Source organism: Python bivittatus, unplaced genomic scaffold, assembly GCF_059951505.1.
Source record: "Python bivittatus isolate LINGU-HERP-01145 unplaced genomic scaffold, Pbiv_v1 ctg000020_np1212, whole genome shotgun sequence".
Lineage (NCBI taxonomy): Eukaryota > Metazoa > Chordata > Lepidosauria > Squamata > Pythonidae > Python > Python bivittatus.
The window spans coordinates 90,180,071-90,200,671 of NW_028277030.1; the positions used below are offsets into that span (position 1 = coordinate 90,180,071).

The window sequence follows — 20,601 nt, forward strand, 5'->3', positions numbered from 1 at the left end:
GAAGCGAAAAGAAGGTCCGATGCTGTAAAGAACAATATTGCATAGGTACCTGGAATGTAAGATCTATGAACCAAGGCAAGCTGGATGTGGTCAAACATGAGATGACAAGATTGAACATCGACATCTTGGGAATCAGCGAACTGAAATGGATGGGAATGGGTGAATTTAATTCGGGTGACCATTATATCTACTACTGTGGGCAAGAAACCCTTAGAAGAAATGGAGTTGCACTCATAGTCAATAAGAGAGTGGGAAAGGCAGTAATGGGGTACAACCTCAAAAACGACAGAATGATCTCAGTGCGTATCCAAGGCAAACCATTCAATATCACAGTCATCCAAGTCTATGCCCCAACCACTGATGCTGAAGAAGCTGAAGTTGACCGCTTCTGTGAAGACCTACAACACCTTCTAGAACTAGCACCAAAAAAAGATGTCCTTTTCATCATAGGGGATTGGAATGCTAAAGTAGGAAGTCAAGATAATCAGAATAACAGGCAAATTTGGCCTTGGAGTACAAAATGAAGCAGGGCAAAGGCTAATAGAGTTCTGTCAAGAGAACAAGCTAGTCATAGCAAACACTCTTTTCCAACAACACAAGAGACGACTCTACACATGGACATCACCAGATGGTCAATACCGAAACCAGATTGATTATATACTTTGCAGCCAAAGATGGAGAAGCTCCATACAGACAGCAAAAACAAGACCAGGAGCTGACTGTGGCTCAGATCATGAGCTTCTTACTGCAAAATTTAGGCTTAAATTGAAGAATGTAGGGAAAAGCACTAGACCACTCAGGTATGACTTAGATCATATTCCTTGTGAGTACACAGTGAAGGTGATGAATAGATTTAGAGGATTAGATTTGGTAGACAGAGTGCCTGAAGAACTATGGACGGAGGTCCGTAACATTGTACAGGAGGCAGCAACTAAAACCATCCCAAAGAAAAAGAAATGCCAGAAAGCAAAATGGCTGTCTGATGAGGCTTTACAAATAGCTGTGGAAAGAAGGAATGCGAAAAGCAAGGGTGAAAGGGAAAGATATAAGCAACTGAATGCAGATTTCCAGAGAATAGCAAGGAGAGATAAGAAGGCCTTCTTAAATGAACAATGCACAGAAATTGAGGAAAACAATAGAATGGGGAAGACTAGAGATCTCTACAAGAAAATTGGAGATATGAAAGGAACGTTTAGTGCAAAGATGGGCATGATAAAGGACAAAAAAGGCAGGGACCTAACAGAAGCAGAAGAGATTAAGAAGAGGTGGCAAGAATACACAGAAGAACTATACAGGAAAGATCTTAATGTCCCTGATGTCCACGCTGGTGTGATCACTGACCTTGAGCCAGACATCCTAGAGAGTGAAGTCAAGTGGGCCTTAGGAAGCATTGCTAACAACAAAGCTAGTGGAGATGACAGTATTCCAGCTGAGTTATTTAAAATACTAAAAGATGATGGTGTTAAAGTGCTGCACTCAATATGCCAGCAAGTTTGGAAAACGCAACAGTGGCCACGGGATTGGAAAAGGTCAGTTTATGTTCCAATTCCAAAGAAGGGCAACGCCAAAGAATGCTCAAACTATCGCACAATTGCACTCATTTCACATGCTAGCAAGGTTATGCTCAAAATCCTACAAGCTAGGCTTCAGCAATACATGAACCGAGAACTACCGGATGTACAAGCTGGGTTTCGAAGAGGCAGAGGAACTAGAGATCAAATCGCCAACATTCACTGGATCATGGAGAAAGCACGAGAGTTCCAGAAAAATATCTACTTCTGCTTCATTGACTATGCAAAAGCCTTTGATTGTGTGGATCACAACAAACTGTGGCAAATTCTTAAAGAGGTGGGAATACCAGACCACCTTACCTGTCTCCTGAGAAATCTGTATGCGGGCCAAGAAGCAACAGTTAGAACCGGTCATGGAACAACCGATTGGTTCAAAATAGGGAAAGGTGTACGACAAGGCTGTATACTGTCACCCTGCTTATTTAACCTATATGCAGAGTACATCATGAGAAATGCCAGGCTGGAAGAATCACAAGCCGGAATTAAGATTGCAGGGAGAATCATCAACAACCTCAGATATGCGGATGATACCACCCTAATGGCAGAAAGTGAAGAAGAACTAAAGAGCCTCTTGATGAGGGTGAAAGAAGAGAGTGCAAAAGCTGGCTTGAAACTCAACATTAAAAAAACTAAGATCATGGCATCTGGACCCATCAATTCCTGGCAAATAGAAGGGGTAGAAATGGAAGCAGTAACAGACTTCATTTATTTGGGCTCCAAGATCACCGCAGACGGAGACTGCAGCCATGAAATTAAAAGACGCTTGCTCCTTGGGAGGAAAGCTATGGCAAGCCTAGATAGCATATTAAAAAGCAGAGACGTCACCTTGCCGACAAAGATCCGCATAGTCAAAGCTATGGTTTTTCCAGTAGTAATGTATGGCTGTGAGAGCTGGACCATAAAAAAGGCCGAGCGCCGAAGAATTGATGCCTTTGAACTGTGGTGCTGGAGAAGACTCTTGAGAGTCCCCTGGACTGCTAGCAGGTCAAACCAGTCAATCTTAAAGGAAATCAGCCCTGATTGCTCATTGGAAGGATCGATAATGAAGCTCAAGCTCAGATATTTTGGTCACCTAATGCGAAGAGAGATCTCTTTGGAGAAGACCCTGATGCTGGGAAAGATTGAAGGCAAAAGGAGAAGAGGACAGCAGAGGATGAGATGGTTAGATAGCATCACTGAAGCAATGAGCATGAAACTGAGTAAACTCAGGGAGGCAGTGAAGGACAGGAAGGCCTGGCGCAATATGGTTCATGGGGTCACGAAGAGTCGGACACGACTTAACGACTAAACAACAACAACAAAGAAATATGATAGCTGAAGACATTGGCTTAGAACAGTTATTTGCATTTTTTCCTTGTACTCCATAACTCCACACATTGCCATTCAGACTTCACACCAGACTCAGCTGTTCATTTTGGCTCTCCTATTCAAGGATTGGTTTGCAGGTAGTCCTTGTTTAGCAACTGCCTTGTTTAGTAACTGTTCACAGTTATGGTGGTAAGGAAGAAGTAACTTTATGACCAATCCTTGTATTTATGACCTTCGCAGGTCTGTAAAGCAAAGGAAACCTGAAATAAGATCATAAGCACAATCGTGCTTTCACTTAGTGATCACTTCACTTAATGACTTAGTTGCCAGTCCCAATTGTGGTTGCTAAATGAGGACTAACTGTATTCACCAGAAGTCTCTTAGACAAAACATGACTAGGTTAGTCTTTTGGAAGAAAAGAATAAAACCATATATAAACAGAATATTTGTCCACTGCAGTACACAGAAGTCAAAGTCAGTTTTTCTCCTGCCTTTCTGAATCAGCAAGTACTTGACCATTCTCTTGATGGTCTTGGAAAGTGTCTGATCGATGTTGGCACCACAGGTCTCTCTTAATGTGGGAACTGCTGGTTCCTGCATTGCCAACTTCATTCCTTGCATTAACCCTTTTTTGCTGCAGCAGAAGGTGGGGTTTAGCAATTTCCACATACTATGCAAACTCTCAGTTGATCTTGAGTGGAGCTCAATCTGTAGGCACATCTAGAGAGAGAGGCACGAAAAGTGGAATGGAATGGTGAAAGTGACCTATTTTTCATCTGCATCCAATATCATTCCTGAAGAAAATAGTTCTGAGAGGTTGAGTGGCTTTTTTTTATTACTCAAAAATATTTTATTTCAGAAATGAAGACCTAACAGACTCATCAGAAGGAGGAATAGAAATCTCTTGATAAATTCTGACATGTAGCAATCACATTTTATTCATTTATGAAAATTATATTTTACCTTAGCCATTATTGGGTTCCAGGTAGTTTATAGTATACCTAGTCATCTACAAAAATAATAATACAATAATATAGGAAAAGATAGAAAACTATATAATAATACAGTAAAACTTATTTTGAAGTTGATGGCTCTGCAGTAAATCCCCAAAGCCTGGAGAAGCTAGGTCTTTACAATTATCCTGAATGCGTAAATTTGGGGACCATCTTGTCTTGGTGGGAGGCTTTTCCATAAGAAGGGAGTCCCTACAGAGAGTATGTGCCTTTGGGTTCTCTTTTGTCACACTTCCTTGTTAGTGGGGACTCTAGGCAGGCATTCTCTGGTCATCTGGCCCAGACGGGCAGAATTTATCTGAGAAAGGCAGTCTCTTAGATACCGATTAGTTTCCAATATATAATGTTAGAATTTCTTGAAAATAAAAGGGGTTTGCAGTCATGTAAATAACGGAGTATACCTCTCTGACCCTTGATGATGTGCAAATGGCTGCCATTTCCTTAAAGGCGAACATGAATTTGCCAAGGAGTTATAAATTTTCCATCAGAATATAAACATGTTTGTACGTTAAGATGTTTGTGGCTGTTTGTTCATATGGTTATTATTTTCTTAAGTTCCCTTTTATGTTATTACAGAACTCATACAGCTGTAAAAATTGCTCCACGGTATAGTGCTCCTGTCATTCATGTTCTGGATGCTTCCAAAAGTGTGGTGGTTGTAAGTTGTAAAATTTCTATCTGAAAATTTATACTAGACTACTCTAATCTGGTACAACCCAGATGTGTTGAGATTATAACTCCTCGCTGCATTGGCTATGTTGATTGGGAATTCTGCAAATTGTAATCCCGCTAAATCTGAAAGCCACAGGTTGGGGCAGGGTGATTTAGATGCATTCTAATAGATCAGCTATCTGCCTCAATGAGTGCACTATCCTTTTTTATATCAGTATAGAGATTATAGCAACAAGGGAGTCTGCCTTTACTTCCATGTTAAGGCAAATTAACCTGAAGGTTTGATTTGCTTTCAAACCTGAGCTATATATAAAGCTGTTGGAATTTGTAGAATCCATAAAAATGAATTCTTATGGTTTGGTTATAAGTATTTTAGGAAGACAAAGGATTCATTTGATTAGATATTTTCAAACTGTGAATGAGTAAACCACCTAAGTTTTCTGCAGATCCCGTTTTTCTCCTAGACATGAGTTGCTAAAATATTGTTGGATTTTAACGTGAGGGACTCTTGATTACTATGCAGCAACCCTTATTCATAGAGAATCCTGAGAAGTGTGATCTCAATTTCTGAATGCATGAAACAGAATAGGCCATAGTATTTTATTCTTACTTGCTTAAGATGGATAACTTCCCTTTTCATCTTGGTCTTTGAACAGTTTTGCATCTGTACAGAAACCTTATTCAGAATGTCCTAAAAGGTTTTTGATGGGACCCCTCCCCCTCCATAATATGTCTGGAAGAACAGCTTCTGAATTCCCCGAAGTTCTTTTTTGAACACCACAGTATGAACTTTCTCAATCAGATTTGTTGAGTTCTGTTTTCTTCATTTTAGATCTTTAAAAAAAAAAAGAAAAACTTCCTCTGTTGTATCTTCAGGGGAAAAAAAAACTGATGGCAGATTTTGGTGTTTACCTTAGCAAAGGGGATGACTTATTTTCTGTAAGACCCTAACAGTTTCTAATGTCCTAGAAAGTTAAGAACAGAATTTATTTACTAGACTTTTGTACTGCTTCTTCAGCCATGACTGACTTTAAGCAGTGTCTCAGTTCAGATTAGCTTGTCTCTTGTACAGTGAGGGGACTGGTTTAAGAGATGGGTATTTCCACATTACTGTCTGACATCAGTTTAAAACTTTTTCAGTGGGATCCCAGTTTTCCGATTCAAAGTCCTCCTCTTTGGACTGTGCATAGCTCTAAGTGTATGAAGTATATGTGGTCGGATGTGGCTCTTCTTAAGGCAGCAGGGCATCTAGAGTTTCCCATAGTGGGAGGGAATAGAAGGAAATCCTTAATCACCAGTTCCAGGACACAACCCTGCATCTCATCAGAACACTTGGATTTCATCAGCTCAAGGGAGTAGTCAGCTTTCATTTCATCCAGGAATGAAGGAAAAATCTTCCCTCATCGTCTCCTTATTTTAGACCTGCTTTCTTAATTCATTCATGTTTTCATATTTGAAGTCTGCAAGTCAGGTTTTCAGAACATTCAACTGGCATCCTTTTAGTTGAAATAATATTCATATGAAAATATGAAGCACCTATCAGGAATTCTATGATTTTTACAAAAGAAGTTAGGGTAGTTACACATGTTCTTATGGACTGTCAGCTCATGAGGATATGTAAGTTCTCAAAAGGGAGAATTTGAGAGATAATGGATAACATGCCTCAATCTCAGATTTAATCAACATGTTGTGTTTGTTAAAGTGCTCTCAGCTTTTAGATGAAAATCTAAAAGATGACTTTTTTGAAGAAATAAGAGAAGAGTATGAAGACATTCGACAGGATCATTATGACTCACTCAAGGTAAATAGTGCTAAAACTATTTTTTAATGTCATAGTAGCAGAACAACTGAGTTTGTGTAGGGTGGAAGGCTGGCCATCTCAAACCTCTCCCAGAAGCCCATTGGGTCTTCATACTCTGGTCCTGACTCCTGCTTGGGTTAGCAACTTGGTAGTTCAAGGTGCCACCACCCATTTTTTGGGGGACACTTTACCTGGTGTCCTCTCTCAAACCCCCTGTTTGTGACTGAGGGATAAGGCTCTCACAACCAGTGCCATATTACTGGTGATTAAAAGGTCAAATGGTAAAACACTAAAATAATTTCAGTAACACTGTTTCCTGGCCTCCTAATGTATAGGCATGTAGCCATCTTTTCCTCTGTTCCTTGGGAGATAGACCATTCTCACCAGAGATGAACAAATCAAACTTTTATTTTTAAAAAGAGGCAAAATATATATCCCCCTTTTAACTTTAAAGACTTGAAATACATGTATTCTGTGTTTTAAAAAAGGAGCTATATGACTCATCCACATTGCCTGCTTTACCACAGCAAAAAGTCACCCACATGTCCTCACAATGGAGCTTCCATCTTATAGCTAGTCCAAGGTGTTCTGCCATGAAAGTAGTGTTTTCCCTGGAAAAGCTGAAGAAGACTTCTTATTCAGACAGTCCACAATGCTTGGAGAAGGAAGTTTGAGTAACATGATAAAGGGCAGCAATCTGCATGGCTGCAGTTGACCCAACAGGTCTGCAGTGGAACCAACCCATTTGTTTGGTCCCTGGGCTTAGCTCCTGTTCTGCAGTGTTGGTTCTTTAGATTAATTCCATCCTGGAGTCTAATCTGGTATTAATATCACCTCAACATACCATTTTCCAACAACATTGACACAGAAGTTACATTTCAGGTACACAAATCTGGATGACTGCTATATGGCCACCATGAGATACAAAATTTCTTTAACATTTCTTTGGCACTTGATAGGTCCACTGGTCAGTAATCATTTTGGAGAAATTACATGGATATATTTGAGAAGACCCCATAGCTGAGCACCCACATACCACCAGAAACCCTTTCTTGAACTCTGGTTCTAGGAACTCTTGCAGCACCTGCATCTGGCTGCAAAAATCCAGGAGACTACTATCTTGCAGTTAAAAAACTAGACAAACTCATTGCCGCCATCTAGTGGTCAGGCTAATAGGTTGACAGTCCTTTGTTGGGGGGAACAGAAAAAATGATTGGATGGTGCCCTTGGACTGTACAAGCACCACCCAAGAATACATTTTGTATGGCAATTGGTGGAGTCCTTTCCTGCGGTTCATGACAGTCAAATTACAGCCAGGGAAAATCATCAGTCATTGCCTTTATAGTGTAACGTGGAAAAGCTACACAGACAGGAGCATAGCATGGCCTCATTCTGGGTTAAGGGCAAGCTATGGGGGCAACATGATTAATGCCAACATGATTTTCTTTCAGCTTCGATTTGGGAAGAAAGCACAGCAAAGTGGTTGTGTGGATGAGCCCACAGAATAGGTTTGATCAGGGTCTGCAACAGAAAATGCAAAAGAATGACCCAGAAGACTACAAAATAAAGAGATTTCTATAAAGAGATAGGAACAGATTTCAAATTACACGAATTACACAATTCACAGTTCACGTTAATATATTCCTGTACACAGCCTTAAGTTTGCTTCAAGGCTGAAAAGTAATCCAATTTTCCAAATTTGTACAGCAAAATGAAACCATTAGATTTGACTTAGGACAAGTACAATAACACAGAAATTAAAGATATAATACTATGTCTGGCTATTTACCTGTTTCTTCTGAATAGATATTCATTTGCCCTTCTGAAAATAACAGGCTTTCTGAAGCAAAAAAAATCCTCTGTTTCCCTGGCTGGATTTCTTTTCTTCCTGAAATTTCAGACTTTAATCCGAGGCTGTGGGAAGCTCTTAGACCTGTGCTTTCCCAAGCCTTCACTTCCAGCTTTTCCTGTTTCCTTTTTGAGTTCTGCCCTGGTGTTTAAGAGGACTCACATTTTTTGACTGTACCAGATGGTGGTACTGAGGTACTTTCTGTGCCTATGTGACAAAGAGCATCTCTTCCTGGTGAAGATGTGGATTCTCAATCTGCAGACTATACCAGGGGATGTTTATTGGGAATGTTGGAGTTTATGTATTTATGTATTTATGTATTTATACTTTATTATTTATTTATTCAATTTATATAGCTGCCCGTCTCACTTTTACGTGACTTTGGGCAGAAGTTCTTAGTTCTTCCTGCTGACAAGGGTACCTGTCAGACATGTATTAGTTCTTCCTAGTTTTATTTGCTTTCTTTTAACTAAGTAAATTAACTGCTAGACTTAAACCACAGAGCACTAATCTCTAATTTATTTTTTCCCCACACAGGAAAGAAAATACTTACCTTTAGAGCAAGCAAGAAATAAGCGCTTCTATTATGACTGGCAAAATGAGACTAAACCAGGTTAATTTTAAAAACTGTTTTGTCCTTCATCAGAACACAGATATTTTCAGGCAAAAAAAAAAACTCCATAGTGATTTGAAATTGGACTTCCATCTAGCTTTCAGTATTTATAACTTTATGAAAAAATTTTTGTAAATGATTGCTTTCCCCCAAAGAAACTCAAATAGTTACCATCTATCTGTTTGTTGTTGTTTTTTTTGAAGAGTATCTACCTTTCTTAAGAATTACTTGGTGAACTGTTATAAATTCCTCTCTTGCTTCTCTGGTTAAATGAACTTTATTGTAATTTAAAATGAAACGATATATTAAATTTAAAGTACTTTTAAAATATATCAAAATTAATAGGGTGGTTATATATTATAAAGATTGGCTGGCTGTATCCTTAAGAAATACAGCTTGCTTATGGATGTCTGCAGGACTGTCCACTTCAACAAGAATTGGCCTAACCAGTCAGTTCTAACAGAGAGGCACTGTTATTGATGCCACATTTGGGGAAGGTTCAGATGCTGAACCAAGAAGGCGCTGCTTTTCATTGGTAGTGCTGACCCTATGGAATAGCCTCCCAGATGAGATCAGGCCAGCCCCTTGGTTGATATTTTGGAAGCTTTTAAACATGGAACTGTTTTGATGAGCCGTCCCCTGATTTTATCACACCATCTTTGACTTCTGTTTTTATTGTTTGTATTTTTAGGTGTGGGTGTTATTTATACTGTTTTTATGGAATTTTGTACCTTATATTTATTTATTTTATATTTCAAATTTGTCACTGCCCATCTCACTGTGGAGTGACTCTGGGCAGTTTATTTATTTATTTACTTATAAATCAAATTTATATCACCACCCAACTCCCCCACAAGGAGGGACTCTGGGCGGTTCATAACCAAACAGTTTAAAACCAATAAAAACATAAATAATACAGTATAAAATACAATTATTAGCTATAATAAAATCCAAGCGATGGTGGTATTATTTCAGCCTGTGACCAGATAATATTGGTCAAGGGTAAGACTAGGATTTACAGTAAAAATAGAATAAACATTAATTAAAATAGAGAAATATTAATTAATTAAAATATGCTAAAACAATTAAAACATGGATGTTTTATCAGTTTTATATTCTCTGCAAGAGTCATTTGATTGCAGTAGGGTGGAAATGTGATAAATAAGTAAATACTTAATCAGTTAATCAATCAACCAATCTGCTATGCTCACTGCCAGTTCCTTTAAAGGAGTACTATATATTTAGAATACCTGAGAGTATAAAAACAGCAAGAAAAGGTCATATAAAAGAATTCTTTTTCTGTACCTGCCTTATCTGAAACCTGTAGCAAATAGGTTCTATCTTACTGTAGCTTATATACAACTATGGTAAATTCACAGCATTATTTTCCATCTGCCTTTCTTCAGAAAAGTTGTTATATGGAATTCTTCCAGGAGAATCATAAACACCCCTTATGACTCAGCTGTATATTCTATGAACAGTTAGTTGCAAAGTTGACATGAGGAAGCCAGATTAAAGCTTCCCTGATAAATGTCTGTCTAGCTTCCACTCAGGCATATCCAGTGATTTGTGAAGGCATGATTTTTCATATACAACAGCTTACTACTTCTTTTTTTGCCATCTCATGCTGCAGAAAAACCATGTATACATTCTTACCATTTTCTAGTGGTTGGTTCAAGGGAAATACATTTATAGCCAGTAGCTGTCCTCTTACTTGGATTCATTGACGTTCTCTGCCTTCTGTTCAACAGGGTCCAAAGACACAGTCCTAGCTAACTGAAGTTGAGCATTTAGTTATGATAATCCTCTGGCATTAAGTGCTTGTAGTAAAAGCATATTAAAATAGAGTCTGCTGTTTAAAAGATATGCTGAAGTACAAAATTTGCATGTTGAACTTTTACAGTTAAACCACAGTTCCTTGGCACTAGAGTCTTTGAAGATTATGACATACAGAAGCTGGTGGAATACATTGACTGGAAACCATTTTTTGATGTCTGGCAGCTTAGAGGCAGATACCCCAACCGAGGATTCCCTAAAATCTTCAATGATAAAGTGGTGGGTGAGTAGCACAATACCATTTTCTCTAGTGGAGGGTCTAAAAACTAGGTTAACTATTATTTAAAATGCCTTCAACTGTGTTAATATGCAAAAGAATTAGTGATGCAGATGAGACCAACATTAGATTTATCAGCCATATAAATGATTATGTAACAGGTAAATTCACATTTATCTTGGCATAGATTGAACATAACTAATTCCATTAATCCATCTTGAGTTTTTGAAAGGCTTATGATGAGCCATTCATTAAATCATTTCTTCTGCTATGGCAAGATATTATTTTAGGCCACCTGTAATAAGTGTTTGGATAGAGAAGGTTTAAAAAATTGTTTATATCTTCTCAATTTAATAAGAGAAAATTGTATGTTTAGGTACTATCACTAGGAAATGTATAAATCTTCACATACTCTTTCCTGAAATACTTATTTTAATCCAAATGCCTGCAGTAAACCTAACTATAAAGCTCTTGATAGCACCACAGCTATTGAGCAGATGTTTGCAGTCACTAAAAGCAAAGTCAGTGATTTTAAGGTTGTAGTTGCAAAAAATCCAAACATTGATTACTTTTCTTTAAAAATGCCGGGAGTTTATTTTAAGTTTTGATTATTGGGTTGACGCATCATGCTAAACCATAATGTGATTTGTTTAGTTTTGGCTTAGTATTCTGTGCAAACCCAACTGTTGCGGTTTATCCAACATGGTTTATCCAGACATTATATTCTTACCATTTTTTCTCCTTTATTAGGAGAAGAGGCAAAAAAAGTCTACAATGAAGCTCAAAACCTGCTGAAAAGTTTGATTACAGGAAATAAACTTAAAGCCAAAGGTCTGATTGGGTTTTGGCCAGCTCGAAGCATTAAAGATGACATTTACTTATATGACACAGAAGAGGATGTACAAACTTCCGAACCAATAGCTAAGTTCTATGGCTTACGACAACAGGTGTGGCTTGATGATATTTTACTCAAATGAAATGTTATTTATTTCAGATTGTGAACTTGAACTCATTTTTAAGCATTTCCTAATTATGATTTGTGATTATGTAGACAAGAGCAGGCAAGTTGGAATCTACAGATGTTTGACTAGAAAGTTCCTAAATCCCAGCCTCCATAATAGTTTATCAAGAATTATGAGATGCAGAATTGGAGGGGATGAGATTGCTTGCCCCGAGAGTCACAAGCTATACACTCATCTTCTGGTTTCATTTAAAGCACGCCAGTCTGACTTTGACCATTTCATTGCATCTTTGAGATGTGAAAGGTCACTTTTTAACAGTAATTTAGGTATTTTATCAGCCTGAAAGCATTGTTTTTAATCTGAAAAACATGTAGCATTTTGCAGCTAAAGAATCTGCAAATGTAACTGTTATTGTATCTTAATTCAAATGATACATCACCATGTCTGTCTGTCTGTCTGTCTGTCTGTCTGAAGCCTACACAGGATCATTTATCTGCTAGATTGTCTTCCCATATTAAACCTGCTTATTTACTGAAATATAATAACCCAACCTCCTACCTTGTCTTTAAAATCAGTTAAAAATGGAATATTTATATAAGAAGCCAGAGAAAAGATTATTGCATTTATATAATAAATCTTCATTGTGTGTGTGTGTAATGGTAAGATAATTGTCTTAAAAAGTTAGCAAATGATAATGATATATTCTGTAAGCTTATGAACATGTATAATAATACTAGATTAAAATAATGGCATTTCACAAAGAAGGGAACTGTAGTAGTTGGATTTTGGATGCTTATTGGAAATGCTGTGTAGAATGCTTGGAAAGTGAATCTTTCTGTGGATCCTAAATATGTTTAAATTTTTGAAAAGATAGTCTCCAACACATCCAGTGAGGGGGCCCTACCACTTTTCTGAGTAATTGGTTCTTGTGTTGAATTGTTCTTACTGCAAGGAAGGAGATTTTTTAAATGTTCACCCAGAATCTGCCTTCCTGTAGCCCAAGCCCATTATTTTATGTCTTGTACTCCAGTACAATAAGAAACATGTCTTGACTGTTTCTGTGACATTCAGGAATTTGAAGAGTGTGATACTCTTAGAATGATGCATTCCCAATTACTTCAAAATCTCTTCGTTGGAATTATTTTCTAGTCCCTGATCATCCTTGTTGCCTGGTCTGAATTCTTCTTAAAATTGTGGTCTCCTGAATCAGATACTGTAATCAAGGTGGGATCTAACCCATATAAAATTGAACTTTCTGTAATTGAAATTGCATCTGCCTTGCAGATACGCTATACTGCTGACTCAATTTGAAATTGATATGAATTGCATGAAAGGGAAATCTTGTGATTATCAGGATGTTGCTACCTCTCCTCCCCCAAACATCTGCATGTTACTGTGGATCAGGAGAATCACTATGTATCTTATTAGGTCTTTTATATTTAATGTTTTGCTCAATTTATCGTTGTAGGTTGAAAAAGACTCTGCTTCCACAGATCCCTATTATTGCCTATCTGACTTTATATCCCCCCTGGAGTCTGGTGTTTCTGACTATTTGGGGCTCTTTGCTGTGGCATGCTTTGGAGTAGATGAGCTGTGTAAAGAATATGAGAAACAGTCTGATGACTACAATATTATCATGGTGAAAGCACTAGCAGATCGGTTAGCAGAGGTAATATATATTGTAGCTGAATCTTGGCCAGGTCTTTGTTTTTTGTTTTTTACGTGACTCTGCTTATTTTTATGCATGTATTGGAAGGAAGAGAGGGAGGGCCTGCTCTTTTGGAAATAGAAGGCTGTTATCTGTATAGTAAGTATATTGTGGTAATGGAGAACTTACATAGTGTCTTATCCAATGGTGTCAATTATGATAGATGTCTTATTGATACTTTGGAAACTTCCATCAGCAAAACAAAGAATGAATCAATTTTTATTGTTTATCATCTTCTCCTAGTACCCACCTAATCTGCTTCAGAGGGGAAGGGGATCCTTTAGAACATCATACGCAGGAGGCATAGAAGTCTGAAAGAGATGTTTTGTTTGTGCGGGTGCTTATGTGGGAAATCAGTGGATCAGTTAAAATGTCCTGCTTCTAGCACAACAATGAGCCTACAGCAAGTGCAGGAATATCTTTATAAGCCATGAAATGTTAAGGTAACAGATACAGGTAATGGTAAATTGAGAGCTAGTTTGGTCTAGTAGTTAAGGTGCAGAACTAGGAGTGGGGATACCTGAGTTCTACTCCTGTCTTAGGCCCAGCAACCCCTGAGAAACTCTCTCAGTGGTAGGAAGAAGGCAATGACAAACAATTTCGAAAAATATTACAAAGAAAAGTGCATAGACTTCTCTATGTAGTCACCAGGAGTCAAGACTGAGTTGGAGGCATGCGCACAATGATAAATTAGGTGCTTGGACAAAGCATCACTAAAGTTAGAGCTTACTTTTGCTTGTTTCTAAGGCATTTGCAGAGGAACTTCATGAACGAGTTCGGAAAGAATTCTGGGCTTATTGTGAAAACGAACAGTTGGAATTTTCAGATCTCCGTAGAATAAGATATGATGGTATTCGCCCAGCACCTGGTTATCCATGTCAGCCTGACCACACTGAAAAAATCACTATGTGGAGACTTGCCAATATTGAGGAAGTTACAGGTATCTTTCAAAGTTTGGCTAGGAAGTTCTATCTTAAAATATTTTTTTGTTTTTATACCTGATCTGTATTTTGAGGAGAGAAATTATAAATGCTTAGTTTTATTTTTATTGTTTTCCTTTTATGGCCTCAGATATTTATAAAGATGAGAGAATGCCCACTGAGTTCATATCCTCTTCAGACTTGTGGGTTGTGCAGGTGGGAGAGCATAGGGCCATGATTGTGTGTATGGCCCCATCCTCTGTCTGCTATTAAATCCTCATCTGTTTTTAGTGACTGCTTGAAGGAGGCTCCCTTCTTTTTCCTAAATTCACAAAATCACATTCAGTATATTGATAATTCTCTAAATGATTGCATATCTGATACAATTATAATGGATGATTTGGACTGGATTTTGATAGGAAAGTGAGCTTCCAAAGAGTTTCTTGCTGATATGAATTTTGAGTCAGAGATATCTGCAATTTGGCAATTCTTAACCATAACAGAACATATTTTCCTAAAGAGCCAACATGGTTGCTTTCCCACAGGTATTCAGCTAACCGAATCCCTAGCAATGTTGCCTGCCTCAGCTGTGTCTGGTCTCTACTTTTCCAATCCGGCATCTAGGTATTTTGCTGTTGGGAAAATATTGAAAGATCAGGTAAGGCCTTTTTGCTATTATAGGAATTGTATTAAAAAGGAGAGAGCTGGAAATGAGAATCAGATACACAAAACATACTTTTGATACCAGATCCTTTAGACTATTCAGTATGGCATTTGAGCTGTAAAGAACTGATTTTATATATATTAACAGCACCAATAATTTTTGTTAAATATTGGAAACTGAGAAAACTGGGGACAGGGTTTAGAAATTTGTAATTAAACACCAAATTATGTTGCAAACATAGAGACTGGTTATTGATTGTATTGGCAGAAAATTACTAATGTGACTAAGAATTAATCCCATCTGAATTTTCTAAATTTTGGAATACCTTTGCCACTAGATGAAGCTTCTGTGGGGCCTATAGATATATAAAAGGAGTGTGAGTAACCAAATAAGACCAAAGTTATATTTATTTTATAAAGAATATTCAACATGAAATGGGCCAATGTGAAAAAATAATAATCTCTTCCCCAGTCCACTCAGTTCAGTTGAAGGGATAATTGGGGCCAGTTGTGTGAATATTTCATTAAACAATCAGAGCTGATTTAAACCAGTCCTGCCATCCATCCATCCATCTCACAAATTTTGGCTCCTCTCATCATAGTGAAGTTCTCACCACAAATCTAGAATCATGCCTTGCACAAAATTACATTCTGAATAATTCATTCAAAAGCTGTTGATGTGATGGAATGGGTTGGTGAAGGCCACGCTCGGGGAGATAAGCATTTCCTTAGCCCCCAAAATGAGAGTGGGAAGGTGAAGAGGATGAGACTGGCACCACCCTAAGGAATTCGCAGTGTTTGCTTGCTGGCTTGGGAAGTTTAGATTCAGTCTGGCGAGATTCTGTCTTGTAGGTGGAAGCTAATAAATGCAAAGGAACTATATCTGTACTGTCTCATGGCTGTCTCATGAACCTGACAGTTGATGCCTATTAGTTGGGAAAAGGCTACAAAACCATGTCTAAACATCTAGGCTCCATTTTGTCAGGTATATCAAAATCACTTTAAGAGTATAGACAGTACCCAGGGATTTACAGGCTTTTGAAACTTTGGCTAAAGTCAGCGTTCATGAATTCACCATCAGAAAACTGCTAGGTAAAAATAGGATTTATGGGAGAGGAGTAAGTTGGAAGCCATTGTAATTGTGGTTGTCTTATGTTTGCCAAAAATCACCTGGATATCCTCCAGATTTTTGGAAGAATGTTCTATGAAAAGATGAGTCAAATGTAGAACGTTTCATACTACATGGGTGTCATTATGTCTGGGAGAAACCAAGCACTGCATTCCATAATGTAAACCTCATACCAGTTATCAAGCATGGAGCTGGTAGGAGCATGGATGAGGATAACTTGCTCTCTTTGAAGGAAGCATACATTCTGCTTTGTATCAAATAATACAAAGAATATCAAAGAATACAAAGATATGAAAGAATATCAGGCCATCTCCCTGTCAGCTGAAATTGAAGCATACACATTGAGATAGAGATTCCAAATATACGTCAAATCTACTAGAGAACATACAAAGAAGAACATATTTAGCTTTTTGGAATGGCCAAGTCAATGTCTAGAACTAACACTGATATTATGACAGGACTTGAAATGAGCAGGTCATGCTAGTAGTTCAGTTGAATAGAATGAATTTGCCATGGAGTAATTTTCTCCCCTCTTTTTACCAGTAATGCAAAAGAATCAGATTCACAAGAGAAGAGAACAATAAACCACCTTTCCTGAACATACACATCAGTGAAGAAAGCAGTGGCAAACTACAAACTCAAGTGTATCACAAAACAGTCCACACTGTTTAAGTACTCAACTATTACAGTAGCACACAAAATAAGCTAGGTAAGAACTCTCAGTCAGAAGACACAATGAAAACTCTTTAATTTCACAATACACTGACAAATTCAACTATAATTTCAGTTGGGAAACTCTAGATATCTTAGACCAAACCAGATCCAAAAATGCAAGAGAATGCCTAGAGGCATGGCACTCTGATGAATTGGTCATTAATAGGCATGTTGAGATAAGCTCCATCTTCAAACCATTCAAGAAAGGAAGCAAGCAGAGGTAATGGAAAGAGGCAACAGCCCTAAACACACCCTTCTGCATAACACACACAATGAATGACTTTATTCATGAAATAAATAAAACCATAAATTGTCATTTATTTACTTAGGTTCTGTTTATATATCATTAGGACCTCCAAGAAGCTCTGATAACATTATATGCCAAAAATAAGCCAAAAATCCAAAGGGGTGCAATACTTTTTCACAGATTGTAGTGGTATTATAAAATATTTTTCTGTTCAAAAAAAAAAAAAAAAAGATGAAATGTAGTTTTCCAGATATTTTGAGCAGTGTAAGATATGAAAGTTAAAATGCTAATTTAGTCATCTTCTTATTTGTTCTCTAGATTGAAGACTATGCCTTAAGAAAAAATATGCCTGTGGCAGAAGTTGAAAAATGGCTTGGACCAATTCTTGGATATGATTCAGAGTAACAAAATGGGGTGGTTGATTGTTTGGGTGGTAACCAGATGATATTCATAACAGAAAACATTCACAAGCAGAATAGGGAGGATTTATGTGTGTGTGTGTGTGTGTGTGGTAGAGGGGCAGTATTGTTTCTCCATCTCATACTGTCTAGCAGAGTCCACCAATCTTGTGGAACAAATGTGGGAGAAAATTGCCCTTCCTCTTGTTTTCTGATTAAATTTAGTACCAGTGCACAAGAAACAGCTATTCCATGGGGAACGCTTCAAATGATTATTCAGGGCAGCTATGTCCCATTTGCGGGGTGGGGCGGGGAAATAATATCTAATTGTAGAGTGTTCTCCGCACCACATCAAACCCACAATAAACTGTAAAATAACAAACCTAAAACAAACTTCTTAGATGTGAAGTGTATCTCAGTTTTGGGCACCCTGGGAATTCATATTGTCCATTTACATGCATATGCACGTTACCATGAGCTTTTTCAAATAAAGATATTCTTTTTTCTAAATTAAAGATCATTCTAATTGGATTTGGGGATTTGATGTGTGTATATGAAATATCCTGTACTCCTAGTGTCTAAAGTTCATCTTTTTAAATGGAATAGTTTCATATTTCATGGAAAACTAACACAAATTACACTAAATCTGTAATTCACTATCTTTGCCTTCTGAGAATATAGCTGCTGGGCATTGTTTTATAGCCATAAGAATAAGCTCAACAACTATTTGTACTGATATGTCCCTTTGTTTGGGAGTCTTAATGATATTTAATGAAGTTGTATATGTATTTAATAGGTTGTGTCAGTGCTTTAAATTCATTTGGAAGAGGTGCTTCATAATGTGTTGGGGTCCAATTCATCAGTCACTTCTTTCCAGAAACACATGATCAGAGAAAAAGACTCAGTTGCTTTAATGAAACTAGGCACATCAGTTGCCCTTGCACTCTCATGTATTCTGAAGCACTTTTTCCCAATTGAATCCCAAGCATTGCATACCTTTAATATTTAATAGCAAATTGGTTCAGAAATCAGAGATGTATAATGTGGTACCAATAGAAGCAAATATGTGTAGCTCAGGGTTGAAGTGTGGAGTCCTTGGGGTTCCCTAAGCTTGGTTGTTTACTTGCTAGGTAACATCTTCAGTGCTAGAATGGGATGGGGTTTCCTCTCTGTTTATATACTGTGGCATGCCTTGGGGGGTCTGGGTTTTGTTTTGCTCCTCTGGTAGTTCCTTGATTAGCATACGTTTACTGCTTGATTGTATGTCTGGTGGTAATCTTGGTGTTAATCTCTGCTTATCTGGGTGATGATTGCTGGTGAGGAGATGTTCTCGTCTTTGAAAGGACCAGAACATCTCCTCACCAGCAATCATCACCCAGATAAGCAGAGATTAACACCAAGATTACCACCAGACATACAATCAAGCAGTAAACAATACCCTAATCAAGGGACTACCAGAGCGAAAAAATAAAACAAAACCCAGACCCCCACCAACATTGGCAGGGCATGCCACAGTATATTAACAGAGAACCCCATTCCATTCTAGCACTGAAGATGTTATGTAGCTGGGTAACGAAACGTTTGCAAGAAAACAACCAAGCTCAGAGAACCCCAAGGACTTCACGTGTATAATGTGGGACATTAGTAAGTGCCTTGATTCTTATTTCCTTCTTATACTGGGCTGTATGTCTGAATAGTAGAAGAATATGAGCAAAAGGGCCAACAATAGAGTTACCTCCCAGCTTCAGGAGACTTCTATATGCATTCACCTAAACAGTTCTAGATGATAAGGAGTTCATATTTGCATGTAAACATAAGGATGACCTTCAGACTTTTCCACTTAAATTGCTTAACTTTAAGTGGAAAAGTCAATCTTGTGTTCACTTGTCTTCTTTCTAAATAATCTTCTTGATTGCTCATAATAGCTCAACTATTTACTCTTGTAGGCCCAGGAAAACCATGCTCTTTTTGGAAGTTTTATAATATCTATTTGTAATTATACTCACAGGTGGCTAAGCCTTCTGTTCTGTTACTACAGAAATGTGCTCTGTTATTTCTATGTTGTGTTACATACCAAGAGTTGCCAAAACATTAGATCACAAATCTTTAGATTTTTACATGAAGATCCCAGTACCTTATGCCACTGTCATAAGGTCAGTTTCTTGAAATCTCCACTATTTTTTTAGGGGGGGGGGCTATCAAATTGCCTTTTTGCAGGCCTCTGTGATCATGTGGATTCATCATCAATATTACATGTGTTTTGGTATAGCTGGCGGGCTTAAATTAGTACTGCTAATACTTTCATAGTAGGTTTTCATACATGTTAGTTTCCAGTTTTAATTTGAGGAAAATGTTTATTCATGACAGACCACAATTCATTTGGAGACTTTGATAGGTGCTCTCTAGGGCTTTGATAAAACTAATTTAATTAAATTTACATTTATTTAGCTTTAATGAACAGTTACAAGTGCTCACTCAGATAGAATCTTAAGATCTCAAACAAAGATTCTGTAGATCTCAACAAAGTTAAGAGTAGATCTAAACTGGGAGGTCTTGAAAAATCAAATAGGTTTCCCCCCCCAAAAACCGATGAAATATCACAAATAGTTCCTATAAGACTTTCTTCTTAAGTAGACACATGCCCAAATTACCAGCCAGATTTTATGAATAGAGTAAACTGGATGAACCATGTAGCAAACTGTGTTTACTGTTGACTTCCTTGTTTAGATTGCCGCCTGAAAGGAATGGAGGCCAGCCAGTGGCCTGCATCCCTTCCCTGCAACAGCCAGGCCACAACTTCCTACAGTATCTTCCCGTCTCCTCCAACCACTTACTATATCAATATTTACTCCTAGTGCTCCATCTCAAAGTGTCTTCTGAATCCTGGTTGGTGTTATGCAGGCAAGAGTTTCTTGGTTTGCAAGGCAGTCCCTAGATTAAAGAGCCTAGTCAGCTGTTTATGAAAGAAAGACTATTATTT

The 20,601-nt window shown here is 37.8% G+C and overlaps 1 protein-coding gene across 5 annotated transcripts in view; it reads left to right on the forward strand.

The window, feature by feature from the left end:
- MTR (5-methyltetrahydrofolate-homocysteine methyltransferase) overlaps positions 1 to 18,912 on the forward strand; it is an 84,869-nt gene extending 65,957 nt beyond the window's left edge. For 3 of the 5 annotated variants that reach the window (XM_088143889.1, XM_088143905.1, XM_088143910.1), the window contains 9 exons: positions 4,469 to 4,550; positions 6,267 to 6,365; positions 8,752 to 8,827; positions 10,731 to 10,886; positions 11,631 to 11,827; positions 13,311 to 13,511; positions 14,298 to 14,490; positions 15,016 to 15,128; positions 17,542 to 18,912. In XM_088143889.1, coding sequence (XP_088000015.1) covers positions 4,469 to 4,550; positions 6,267 to 6,365; positions 8,752 to 8,827; positions 10,731 to 10,886; positions 11,631 to 11,827; positions 13,311 to 13,511; positions 14,298 to 14,490; positions 15,016 to 15,128; positions 17,542 to 17,628 — 1,204 coding nt within the window. In that variant the 3' untranslated portion in view covers positions 17,629 to 18,912. Of the gene's footprint in view, positions 1 to 4,468; positions 4,551 to 6,266; positions 6,366 to 8,751; positions 8,828 to 10,730; positions 10,887 to 11,630; positions 11,828 to 13,310; positions 13,512 to 14,297; positions 14,491 to 15,015; positions 15,129 to 16,805; positions 16,972 to 17,541 lie in introns of those variants that run through there. The other 2 variants (XR_015796686.1, XM_088143898.1) reach the window with 2 other exon arrangements.
- The last annotated feature ends 1,689 nt before the right edge of the window (positions 18,913 to 20,601 follow it).